Genomic DNA, 13887 nt, shown 5'->3' with positions numbered 1-13887 from the left:
TCAAGTTTTTGCATCACAACACTGAAGTGTAAGGGGCCTCGACATCTTTTTCAATGAGCTGGATCTTTATATTTACCACTTGTGTCCTGTTTCAGTAATAATGAAATTAGACCTTCTGGTTGAGTATCTGATAATCTACCCTTTTTATATGAGTGGTTAAAACATGCTAGTAACGGTCCTCTGAGTACAACAAAAAAGGTTTGTTTTACCTCAACTGGTTTTCCATCCAGCCCTGGAGTTTTCCCAGACTTAAAGGCTTTAATTGCATCAAGAAGTTCCTCCTCTGAAAATGCCCATTTAGCAATTAACTCACCACGTCCACCACTAATAAGCTGAGCTTCTCAGTAATTTTTTCTTCGCCTCACACATTGTGAACAAAGTCTGTTTTTTTTATACATCCATTGCAAATTATAGTTCCTCAGCATTTGAAAAATCTTTCCAACAGTCACGGCCTCGATAATCACCAAGCCTCTGTGTGAATTAGTAAACTATCATGATCCGATGTTCCCATATATCCAGTGGAAACGTCCTTAAAAACAGCTGTCTGTCCCGAGCTCACTGGCGTGGGAAACTCTGAGAGCCTGGAATAGGATAGTTGATGCAATGTTGCAAGTGTGCTAGCAACGGCTTTGGGCCGATCCAGTTGATGATTTGATACAATGTTGCACTTCACTAGCAATAGCTCAAGTCAAGACAGATCGAAAGGGAGGCAGGAATTTTCATCAGGATATTTTCTACTGTTTTTATTTCTCGGCTTTAGGCCTATGTATTTTACTTAGATAACGATGGTAGTTATAGGCTTACTGCTGCATTGGCCTTTAGGTTCTATGCGCTAATTTCTTTAGCCGCCAATGGACCACAGTGTTTCAATGTGTCCTAATGGCAGAGGCTGGTGCGCTCACCTTAAAATTCAACTAACTTTCGGATATTTATCATTTTACTTCAGATTTTATGATTAACCATGTGACAATGATTCTGAGAAATTAAAAACGGAATTGTTGAAATGAAAATGTGCATATATCATAACTTTCACTCAGATAGGTAGAAATGGTAGGATACATTGTAAGCCTCTCCAAACTTAAAACTCACGAGCTGCTTATGGTCTTTACCTTAACACCTGTAAAAAAAATGTGAATGGACAAGCGCCTGCATGTGAAACAACGTGCCAGCCCTATGGATATCAAAGGACCGTTCAACTGGTTTGTGCTGGTTCCGGCCATAAAAGGTTTACTGTTTCATGTAGGGGGTATGTGATTGTTTTGTTCTTTACCTGAAAATGACAATTTGTGAAAGATTTTTCCAAGAATATTGTGTAACTGTATAAGTGGGAGAACACACCTGCCTTCCCAGGCCGCCTTCCCCAAACCTGGAATCCTGATGGTTAGGGGTTTATTTCTGTTGGTTCGCCTCATATGGGAATTGTATTGTGCTTGTCCTATTCAATGGGTATATAGAGACGGGACAGGGAGACTCGTTTAATGTTTTACATGAGATCATTTCCTTATTTATTAGCAATTTAATTACTATAATAGCGTAAATTGCTATTCTTGTGTGACTTTCAAGATGGCCATCAATGTGGATGGATACATTGTAGGCTCGTCACCTTTCTCATCTGTACCACGAGTCGTCATATAAACCATAAAAACAGCTGGAGTTTCTCAGACTCAGCTACCTCTGACAGGGATGTGGGATGTGGGCTGTGCTGTGCAGACGGCTGTGGTGTAGTGGCTGTGGCCAGGTCGTTACACTAAGCTTGTCTGTGGTGAGAGTTGGTTGGGAGATGGCACCAGACGCCCCTGCAGTTGGTGGGTAAGCTCCAATTCAAACCCTATCCGTTCACAATTTGGGAGTGTAAACAAAAACATTATACAATTTCATTATGCTGCCCCGTGTCAATTTCACTATCATTCTGATGTGAAAATTGTATTTGTTTAAGTGGATAAGTGTAGGTTTCAGTTGTTTGTGCATAGTTGGACAGAAAATTGTACTTTATGTAAATCTTCCTTACTGAAAAACCACATGATTGGAACAATTAATATGTGAAATTTCACATGTGAAAATGTTCTTTAGGAACATTACACATCACATGTGAAAACAAAAATGAGTCATTATGATACACAGTGCTTTTAACAGTGTTTACAATTGACATGTTTGCATTCGGAAAGTATTCAGACCCCTTCCCTTTTTCCACATTGTTACATTACAGCCATATTTTGAAAAAAAATACAAGAATCTCGTCAATATACACACACTACCCAATAATGACAAAGTGAAAACTGGTTTTTAGAACGACACTCCTCAGTAAAAGGCACATGACGGCTCGCTTGGAGTTTGCCAAAAGGCACCTAAAGGACTCTCAGACCATGAGAAACAAGATTCTCTGTTCTGGTGAAACCAAGATGGAATACTTTGGACTGAATGCCTCGACACAATCCTGTCTCGGAGCTCTACGGTCCATTCCTCTGACCTCATGGCTTGGTTTTTGCTCTGACATGCACTGTCAACCGTGGGACCTTATATAGACAGTTGTGTGCCTTTCCAGATCATGTCCAATCAATTGAATTTATCACAGGTGGACTCCAATCAAGTTGTAGAAACATCTCAAGGATGATCAATGGGAACACGATGCACCTGAGCTCAATTTCGAGTCTCATCCGAAAGCACTGTATTACACAAGATCATGTTTTCACATGTTCACATGTTGTCGTGTGTAGTTTCATGTTAGCGCATGTGGAAATGTTGCATCCCCATGTTATCACATTTATTTCACATGAGATCATGTTTTCACATGCTCACATGTTGTCACACGTCATCACATTAACTTCACATAATGTGGTTTTTCCGTAAGGGCTTCCGGACCGCACACAGAGGCAGCAATGTCCTGTTTTCCTCTCTGATTTGTCAGAAAGAAGGCTCAGACATTGATGGATGTGTTCTGGTGTGCCCTTTGACCCTGTTGTGGACACCATGGGAGGCCAGCGATGGCCCTTGAGGCTTCCCCATTGGGTTCTTTTGAAACATCCTAAATCACTATAGCTAACACCACATACACACAATGACTCATCCTCAGACCCACACTGGAGGCTGGGTCGGAGAGTGGGGAACGCTTTGTCTTTGTTTGTAAATTGTGTTGTGAAGTCTAAGGGATGAAGGGAAGAAACAGAGGGATGAGAAAAGAAGAAAAAAACAAGCAAACCTGTGTCTGTCTGAGGTCCCTGGTTGATGTGCCGAAAGCTGAAAAGCTTCAGTTGACGGTTGTTTGAGCGCAGCATGAAATGTAATGACGAATGGCTCGTGGGATCTGATAGAGGCTCTAAATGAACGCCATGCACTGTTGACATTTTTCAAACAGAGAAGAGAAGGAATCAAGGTTTCACTGCCAGTAACTTCTGCTGCGGTACAACACACACACACACACACACACCCCTCCCTGCCCTTAACAGCTGAATGCTTGAATGGGCTGTCAGTCAAAACCAGTGAAATGTAATGCTTCAACCCCCGGAGAGAAATACCTGTTGAGAGCAGGTAATCAGTAGTGATGAACAGGTATTGTAGTATAGGCCTCTGAGGTGTCACCTGTACTCGGGCAGAGCATCCCTTGATCAGACAGGAGGACCCCGAGTCTAAACATAGACTTCTGTTAAGAGGGTACATAAAACACTGGCTTAACATTTGTCTCAGGCCCAGAAAATGTGGATTGTATGTCATTTCATGTTTAGGCGTACTGAAGTAAGAGTACTCAATGGCCTGGGAAATGTTTGGACTTTCATTGAGTGAAGGGTATAGAATAAATGAATGAATTACTATGACATGTTATGGTTAAAAAGGGGAAAGTAGGGGTCTACAAAGCAGTCATCCTTTTGTAGCATTTTGTCCCTTTGTTAGTGTGTGTACGTTTCCACTGTCTGTATCTCCTCATCTGTGGGGTGGCTTTGTAACTCAAGAGAAGCTTAGGACCCGTTCCCCACCAATCACAGTTGTCAATAACTGAGTCAGGTCATTGGCTGAGACTTGAAAGACGCTTTGCAGAAAGCCATGTCAACCTTAACGGAGGAACAGCACAGATCTCTCAGTCATAAAGGAGATAAGAGATAAGACTCCGGATAAGAATGAGTCACTTTGTTGTCATTGGAAAAGACTGTACCGTTGAATCTTTACCTTTGCACTTTGATCTCCCCTGTACAGTATGTAGTGGAGGGGGTTCTGGCTGCTATAAATAAGTGCTGACCCTGACTCTCTGTGTCGCTGTCAGGGCTCTAAGGGCGATCCAGGACTGTCCCCAGGTCAGGCCCCGCCAGGAGACAAGGTAAAGAATGATCTGACCTAGTCTACTCTGGCCAGCAGACAGGCAGACAGACAGCATGGCTTTGTCTCTCTGTTTCTCTCTCTGTTTCTCTATCTCTCTCTCAACATCTAACTGTCCCTCAATCCCTCGCTACTGGTTTCTCTTTCTGCTTTCCATCTTCTGCTCTCACTCTCAATCTCTTGCCTTTCCTTATTCTCCCGTTCAAAAACGAATACTTCACTCAACCACTCTTGCCCCATATCTTTCAACTTCACTTTAGCAACATCTGTTCCCTCTTTTATTGACTCCACAACTACACGTTTAGAGGTTTTCTAACCCTTCTTTCTGATCGGTATTTCCTCCTCTCCTCTCTCACTCTCAATTCAACTTCCTTTTATTATTCTCTTCATCTCTAATCACATCCTGTATTCCTCTGATATTTATCTTCTGATATCTTAGTGTCTCTCTGCAAAGCTTTGGCACGGTTGCTACTTATTATCAGTCAGTGAAACTTCCGTTGGCCTGTGTTCTAACCATTGCCAGCTGCAGCTCCCCGTTTCGTCTCTTTTAATCTGCCTTCTTATCCTTATCTGATATCTCTTAATAGTTGCAGTTCATTGACTTGCTAATAACCTATTTGATCAAGTCTAATGTTGTCATGGTTTTCTCATTTTGTTTCCAGGGTGACAGAGGTCCACAAGGTCTTCCAGGTCCAGAAGGGTTTGCGGGTCCAACGGTAAGAGTTTTACGGTTATAACATCGGGGCTTTTTTTAACCTCTGGCTCTGACATACTGTAGGCATATTATCTAAAGCAACTGTCATTCCATTGGCTCTTTGAAGCCATGAATGATGAGAACTGATCCGGATCCAATTAGATTATCATATTGTCATTTAATGAGTTCCCTGCATGAGCTTCTGTTCTGAATCTGAGCTATTTCTGCTCGCCTCACACATGATGTTCCCGCTGCATAAGCTTCATAAGTATTAGCCACACCTTAAGCGGAGGCCTCAAGTGGGCCCTGGCTGTGTTCAGTAATCAGGATAATGTTACCCATTCACAGAGAGGGTCTGTCTCTCAGACAGGGGCCGGGGAGCTCCTAGTCCTAAGCCACCTCAGCCCACCCTGCTGTCGCTCCATAGGGCTGGACACACACGCACACAGATACACACGCACGCATGCACACTCATGCGTGCGTCGCCCCGGGACCCGTCTGCGGCCAGGCTCCGGGACTCCTTGCCTGAATCTTTAAGAGTAAAGGCATTCTGAGGGAGGTTATGGCCCCTGATGACAGGCACACCATCCGATGCCTCTTCAAAAGAGAAAATGGCATGAGGAGAAAGAGGAAGCAGAGAAGGAAACCAATTAAATTCATACATCAGCACGCACAGCTCACACAACTCTCCTCAGTTTAGTCTCAGAGATGAGAGCCCTTATCTGTCTCCACATGCAGCAACTGGCTGTGGACTACTACTTTAAGCCGCTAGCCCTCATCTGAGGGAACTGGGTTCAAATGCTATCATTTCAAATAATGTTGCTGTGCTTGATAGAGCTTGCCTGTTGCATGGAACCAATAGAAAACTCCAGGCAGGCTAAAGCAAACGCTCAATATATTTGAAAGATTTCAAATAGTATTTGTACCCAGGTCTGATCTTCGAAGGTTGGCCTTTACCTTGCCTCCCAGGAGGACACAGACCAATGTTTGCAGTAGCTGAACCTAATACCCAGGCCATCAACTGTGCCCTGGGAAGGTATTTTCAGAGGAAATTACTTCAGCCTAAGCCCCTTACCCCCGAGTGGGCTTTTTATTGAGTGTGAAGGTTCCTGTGTCACAACCTAGGAAACGGTGGAGGAGAGGAGCTACACGGAACGCAGGCCTGTTAAAAAAGGTTTCGCTCTACTGTCCCCCCAAAATATGAGTTAGCTAACTTACCTTTAGCAACAACATTTGTTGTTATTATGGCCGTCAATGACAAATTATAAAGTTGAAGATAAAAACAACAGGGTTTTAAATGAACTAAAAACTCATTACAGTTAGAAGGATTTGTTGTTTGTTAAACTTAGGATTGTACTACTGGCCTGCCCAATTCCGCAACATGCTAACATGGATCACAAACAGACAAGATTCAATGTGGATTCAGATAGAAGCCCAATCCTGTGGTTCATTGCCTCTAAGCTCAATTATATTCATGAATAACTTTAGTGAAGTGGGCAACATAGCCAAAACCTTTGTGATTTACAGCACCCTACTAGCATGGAGGGATTGTAAGAAATACCTGGGCATTTCCTCCCAAATATGTTCTCACTCGCCTATAGTATGCAACCCAGACTTGCCAAAAGCCCTGAGTGATGCCAACTTTAATCTTTGGCATACCTTTTCAGACCTGTTTCATCAGAAAACCACTATACTGAAATCCTTTCAAGTGAGTTCAATGTGCCAAGATCCATTAAAAAAAAATATATATCTACAAATTAGGCACGTCATTTCCTCATTTACTTCCAAGAGGAGGTTTATGAAATTGAGTCCCTTCTTGCTACATCACAATCCATCAAAGGCAAAATCTCATATATCTGTAGACTTCTTTCTGAGAAAAGAGGCTCCTCCTTTACTCCTTTGAAAATAATCTGGGAAAGGGACCTGTGTTTAACTATCAGTGATGAGTTATGGGTGGATGTTTGCGACAGGGTATACTGCTCCTCTACTAATGTAAAAATGAAAGAATCTAATTAAATGTTTTATTTTTTTTACAAATTGTATTACACCCCAGTGAGACTACATAGTATGAATACATACAGTTCTCCTGACCGTGAAAGGTGTACCTCTGAAAGTGGAAAGTGGAATGTATTTTGGAGTTGTAGAGAGATTACCAGATTTTGGCACTCTATACATACTGGGGCACAGAAAATACTAGATGTACAGTTTTATATGACCCCGTGTATCTATCTTCTTAAGGCCCAGCAGGACTTTGTTCTTGATCATGACAGAGAAAATGTGTTCATGACTATCACATACTTTGCTAAGAAATGTATTATTCTATTGTGGGCTTAGATACATGTTGTGTAAGGTGCTGTAAATACTAATTATTTGCTTTTCATCTCAGCTAAGGCTGGAAATAGATAATAGGAACGCTGATAGTGCTGCTGAAAGTTTGCTTGTTTTATTTTATATTTTCTTTTCTTATATTATTTATGTCTGCCACGTCTGTGAATGTGGAATGGGTTTTGTTGGTTTATTGAAAACAACTAAACTTAATAAAACTTTAAATTGAAAGAAAAAGCTGAGGATAAGCACTAGTTTACCTAAATGCAGGATCTGGCTGTAATACAAAGACTGAGGATTATAAGCAAGCCGTCTAGGCTTTGAAGGAAATATCTCATTTTTATTGAACCGTTTATACATTTTATATTAAATTATGACTTACGATTTCTCTCGTAATCCAGTTGTTTTCTGCCTTAGATGTTTCTCATCATGTTTTATGGTAAAGACGAGGAATACTCAGTTTCCTGAAGCATCTAAAAAGTTGTGTTTACGCTCATAGAATGTATCCTGGTTTGACTCTACCAGAGTACTCTTTGGGCTACAGTGTCAAGGAATACTGGTCACAGTCACTTGTATTATACATCCAACTGACCTGCATTTAGACACAGTTTAGCATCAATTGTTCATTTATTTGACATCTGAAAGTTTTCTGACCAGTACAAAACCTTTCTTGACACTATCAAGTATGGTTGAATGGTGGGAACCCGGTTACCGAGATTTACAAAGATTTACCACCCACAACCGGCTGAGGTGCGGGAACCTGTAGAGCCGGCTGAGGCGCGGGAACCTGTAGAACCGGCTGAGGCGCGGGAACCTGTAGAGCGGGCTGAGTCGAGGGAAACTGTAGAGCCGGCGGAGGCGCGGGAACCTGTAGAGCCGGCTGAGGTGAGGGAACCTGTAGAACCGGCTGAGTCGAGGGAACTTGTAGAGCCGGTGGAGGCGCGGGAACCTGTAGAGCCGGCGGAGGCGCGGGAACCTGTAGAGCCGGCGGAGGCGCGGGAACCTGTAGAGCCGTCAGAGGCGCGGGAACCTGTAGAGCCGGCTGAGGCGCGGGAACCTTGAGGTGCGGGAACCTGTAGAGCCGGCTGAGGCGCGGGAACCTGTAGAGCCGGCTGAGGCGCGGGAACCTGTAGAGCCGGCTGAGGCACGGGAACCTGTAGAGCCGGCTGAGGCGCGGGAACCTGTAGAGCCGGCTGAGTCGCGGGAATCTGTAAAGCCAGCTGAGTCGCGGGAACCTGTAGAGCCGGCTGAGGCGCGGGAACCTGTAGAGCCGGCAGAGGCGCGGGAACCTGTAGAGCCGGCAGAGGCGCGGGAACCTGTAGAGCCGGCTGAGGCGCGGGAACCTGTAGAGCCGGCTGAGGCGCGGGAACCTGTAGAGCCGGCTGAGGCGCGGGAACCTGTAGAGCCGGCTGAGGCGCGGGAACCTGTAGAGCCGGACGAGGCTAGGGAAGCTGTCTGTACACTACTCGTGTTTCTTGGTTTGTTCCATGTTTAATTTATTTTTAAATTCACTCCCTGTACTTGCTTCTCGACTCCTAACATACACGGTACACATGTAACTTTGTAGGCTGCAGGTGTTGCACCATAATCTCATGTTCTCTTAGCTTTATCATGGTTTGAACGAGGTGCGTAATTCCATTCCATATAATACAATACGGTACAGTAATACAGTTCACACTCAAAAAGATTAGCCTACTGGAGTTTGTTTCACTCATTTACCCAAGAGAGCATATATATCTACATCTATGTTTTTTGTGATTTGTCTGTCGTGTGTAATGTGCAGTAGCCTATAAACCTATAAACCTATAAACCTTCGTAAAGCTACCCTTGAATTTGTCCATGCTAGGTTACAGCCTTATTCTAAAAAGTATTTCATGTAGGGCTCATCAGGCTCAGGTATCATCAGGCTCAGGTATCATCAGGCTCAGATATCATCAGGCTTGAATTTCTGATCAAAGCTTTAATCAAATACAGACAGACCTATTTATATGCTTTATATGCTTTTGAATGACACTTCCTGTTTTGGCAGGAAATACTGGGTTTCCTGGGAGTAAAGTGATTTGTTCTCGGGGTGGAACATTTGTAAAATACGGGAAAATTTCCAACCCTTCGAATCAAGGATTACTGACTAAGCATATTCACTTAATTATACAGTACATTCGACTGGCCTCACTATAGAGTGACGTCAGTATAGCATCAACTGTTATTTCATTGGACATCTGATCATAAAGTTTCTGGTCCCTCTCCCCTGTGTCAAACACTTGGGTTCATTATTAAGGGGTGGCATCCCCTTAACTCTCATTTTAATACACCAATGGTAACATGATATTCTCTTACCTAATTTAAATAAGTACCGCCTTGGAACCAAGAACCAAGAACCAAGAGAAGGTGTGTTTGCAGAGAGGCGTGGTTTATATAGCTAGATAGCTACTCTACTGGTGCCAGAATTTGACTGTAGGGTGTCAGAAAATATAATAAAAAAGTGCCATATGTTTCCCCTTTCATCTGTGTCTGGTGTTAGCTATCGTAGTTACTGGCTACCTAGGTCTTCAGCCAGCATAGAACAAAAGGGGGAAAGGGTCGTTCAAAACTCAGATGCAGCAGTCAAGTCAACACATCTGTCAGTGCTGCTGTGCATCACAAGAGACATCATTGATGCAATTTCAATATTCAAGTTGCTTTGTGTTAGTGATGCGGAACAAAGCTTCCTGAAGCATTGATGCTTTCCAGCCAATTGTGTTGAAAATAGGTTCATTACCCGAGGCTTTGAACAACACAGTGTACACTAGTGGCACCTGCTGGTCAAAAGAACTTAGAGCAACCAAATTATGAAAGATTATATCCCACACGCTGTAGCGCATGCGCGGAGTAACCTTTTGGTCTTCTACCAAACCAATACCAAACCAATCAGGTGGTTGTTCGACGAAACAAAGATTCTGACGTCATTGGTCACGTGCTTCTGATAAAGTGGTACAGGCATCGGTATACTGCTTTGAAGTAAACTGCTTAAAGATTTTGATGCATGACTCAGAGCTCCGGTATCAAACGTAACATCCATACTGTAACGGTTCTCTTGTTGTGAAGTAGAGGCGGACCAAAACGCAGCGTTGTGGTTGTTCATTGTATTTTAATGAAGACACTATACATGAACAAACTAACGAAAACAAGAAACGTGAGAACTCAAAACAGCCCTATCTGGTGCAAACACAAAGACAGGAACAATCACCCACAAAACACACAGTGAAACCCAGGCTACCTAAGTATGATTCTCAATCAGAGACAACTAATGACACCTGCCTCTGATTGAGAACCATACTAGGCCGAAAACATAGAACTGCCCCAAAACATAGAAAAACAAACATAGACTGCCCACCCAACTCACGCCCTGACCATACTAAATAAATGCAAAACAAAGGAAATAGAGGTCAGAACGTGACAGTACCCCCCCCCAAAGGTGCGGACTCCGGCCGCAAAACCTTGACCTATAGGGGAGGGTCTGGGTGGGCGTCTGTCCGCGGTGGCGGCTCTGGCGCGGGACGCGGACCCCACTTCGCCATTGTCTTAGTCCGCCTTATTGTCCGCCTCCGTGGCTTACTCACCATGCCCACCCCTCTCAATGACCCCACTGGACAGAGGGGCTGCTTGGGACAGAGGGGCAGCTCGGGACAGAGGTGAAGCAGCTGCTCGGGACAGAGGGACAGCTGCTCGGGACAGAGGGACAGCTGCTCGGGACAGAGGGACAGCTGCTCGGGACAGAGGGACAGCTGCTCGGGACAGAGGGACAGCTGCTCGGGACAGAGGGACAGCTGCTCGGGACAGAGGGGCAGCTGCTCCGGGCGGAGGGGCTCTAGCGGCCCCTGGCTGACTGGCGGCACTGGCGGCCCCTGGCTGACTGGCGGCCCCTGGCTGACTGGCGGCACTGGCGGCCCCTGGTTGACTGGCGGCACTGGCGGCCCCTGGCTGACTGGCGGCACTGGCGGCCCCTGGCTGACGGGCGGCACTGGCGGCCCCTGGCTGACGGGCGGCACTGGCGGCTCCTGGCTGACGGGCGGCATTGGCGGCTCCTGGCAGACGGGCGGCACTGGCGGCGCTGGGCAGACGGGCGGCACTGGCGGCGCTGGGCAGACGGGCGGCACTGGCGGCGCTGGGCAGACGGGCGGCACTGGCGGCGCTGGGCAGACGGGCGGCGCTGGCGGCGTTGGGCAGACGGGCGGCACTGGCAGAGGCGCCGGACAGGCGGGAGGCTCCGGCAGAGGCGCCGGACAGGCGGGAGGCTCCGGCAGAGGCGCCGGACAGGCGGGAGGCTCCGGCAGAGGCGCCGGACAGGCGGGAGGCTCCGGCAGAGGCGCCGGACAGGCGGGAGGCTCCGGCAGCGGCGCCGGACAGGCGGGCGGCACTGGCAGCGGCGCCGGACAGGCGGGAGGCTCCGGCAGAGGCGCCGGACAGGCGGGAGGCTCCGGCAGAGGCGCCGGACAGGCGGGAGACTCCGGCAGCGCTGGAGAGGAGGAAGGCTCTGGACGGATGGGCCGGAGAGACAGCCTGGTACGGGGAGCTGCCACCGGAGGGCTGGGGTGTGGAGGTGGTGACGGATAGACCGGGCCGTGCAGGCGCACTGGAGCTCTTGAGCACCGAGCCTGCCCAACCTTACCCGGTTGAATGGTCCCGGTCGCCCTGCCAGTGCGGCGAGGTGGAATAACCCGCACTGGGCTATGCAGGCGAACCGGGGACACCGTGCGCAAGGCTGGTGCCATGTAAGCCGGCCCAAGGAGACGCACTGGAGACCAGATGCGTAGAGCCGGCTTCATGGCACTTGGCTCGATGCCCACTCTAGCCCGGCCGATACGCGGAGCTGGAATGTACCGCACCGGGCTGTGCACCCGCACTGGGGACACCGTGCGCTCCACAGCATAACACGGTGCCTGCCCGGTCTCTCTAGCCCCCCGGTAACCACAGGAAGTTGGCTCAGGTCTCCTACCTGGCGTAGCCATACTCCCTGTTAGCCCCCCCAAAAAAAATTTTTGGGGCTGACTCCCGGGCTTCCATCCACGACGCCGCGCTGCCTCCTCATACCAGCGCCTCTCCGCTTTCGCCGCCTCCAGTTCTTCTTTGGGACGGCGATATTCTCCTGGCTGAGCCCAGGGTCCTCTTCCGTCTAATTCGTCCTCCCATGTCCATACCTCCTCGCGCTGCTCCTGCTGCTGCTTTATCCGTTGCCCATTACCACACCGCTTGGTCCTGTTGTGGTGGGTGATTCTGTAACGGTTCTCTTGTTGTGAAGTAGAGGCGGACCAAAACGCAGCGTGGTGGTTGTTCATTGTATTTTAATGAAGACACTATACATGAACAAACTAACGAAAACAAGAAACGTGAGAACTCAAAACAGCCCTATCTGGTGCAAACACAAAGACAGGAACAATCACCCACAAAACACACAGTGAAACCCAGGCTACCTAAGTATGATTCTCAATCAGAGACAACTAATGACACCTGCCTCTGATTGAGAACCATACTAGGCCGAAAACATAGAACTACCCCAAAACATAGAAAAACAAACATAGACTGCCCACCCAACTCACGCCCTGACCATACTAAATAAATGCAAAACAAAGGAAATAGAGGTCAGAACGTGACACATACTTTGCGTATCACCAAATTTGCTTGAGATGGATTTTACTGCAACACTGCTCACTGCATCCAAGTTGCTTGACATAGGCTTTTCAAAGAGCTGTCAGTCAAGGTGAGCTCATGAATATACAGTGCTTTCGGGAAGTATTCAGACCATTGACTTTTCCACATTTTGTTACGTTACAGCCTTATTCCATAATTTATTAAATAAATGTTTTTCCTCAGTCTACACACAATACTCTGTAATGACAAAGCGAAAACAGTTTATTTAAATTTTTTGCAAATGTATTAAAATAAAAAAAATAAGAAAAACCTTATTTACGTAAGCTTTCAGACCCTTTGCTATGAGACTCGAAATTGAGCTCAGGTGCAACCTGTTTCATCCTTGAGATGTTTCTACAACTTGATTGGAGTCCACTTCTGGTAAATTCAATTGATTGGACATGATTTGGAAAGGCACACGCCTGTCTAGATAAGGTCCCACAGTTGACAGTGCATGTCAGAGCAAAAACCAAACCATGAGGTCAAATTAATTGTCTGTAGAGCTCTGAGAAAGGATTGTGTCGAAGCACAGATCTGGGGAAGGCTAACAAAACAATTATGCAGCATTGAAGGTCCCCAAGAACATAGTGGCCTCCATCATTCTTAAATGGATGAAGTTTGGAACCACCAAGACTCTTCCTAGAGCTGGCCACCCGGCCAAACTGAGCAATTCGGGAGAAGGGCCTTGGTCAGGGAGGTGACCAATAACCCGATGGTCACTCTGACAGAGCTCCAGAGTTCCTCTTTGGAGATTGGTGGAGTGCTGCAGAGATTGTTGTCCTTCTGGAAGGTTCTCCACTCAGGCCTTTATGGTAGAGTGGCCAGATGGAAGCCACTCCTCAGTAAAAGGCACATGAAAGCCCTCTTTGAGTTTGCCAAAAGGCATCTAAAGGACT

The 13887-nt window shown here is 46.5% G+C and overlaps 1 protein-coding gene across 1 annotated transcript in view; it reads left to right on the top strand.

Moving 5' to 3' along the window:
- The window catches only part of LOC139406790 (collagen alpha-1(XXIV) chain-like), a 185092-nt gene that overhangs the window by 56097 nt on the left and 115108 nt on the right, over positions 1 to 13887 (top strand). The window contains exons 6-7 of the mRNA XM_071149826.1: positions 4253 to 4306; positions 4968 to 5021. Of these exons, the coding sequence (XP_071005927.1) occupies positions 4253 to 4306; positions 4968 to 5021 (108 nt within the window). The remainder of the gene's footprint in view (positions 1 to 4252; positions 4307 to 4967; positions 5022 to 13887) is intronic.

This window comes from Oncorhynchus clarkii, chromosome 4 (genome assembly GCF_045791955.1).
Source record: "Oncorhynchus clarkii lewisi isolate Uvic-CL-2024 chromosome 4, UVic_Ocla_1.0, whole genome shotgun sequence".
NCBI classification, from domain to species: domain Eukaryota; kingdom Metazoa; phylum Chordata; class Actinopteri; order Salmoniformes; family Salmonidae; genus Oncorhynchus; species Oncorhynchus clarkii.
This window is presented reverse-complemented; position numbering and strand designations above follow the sequence as displayed.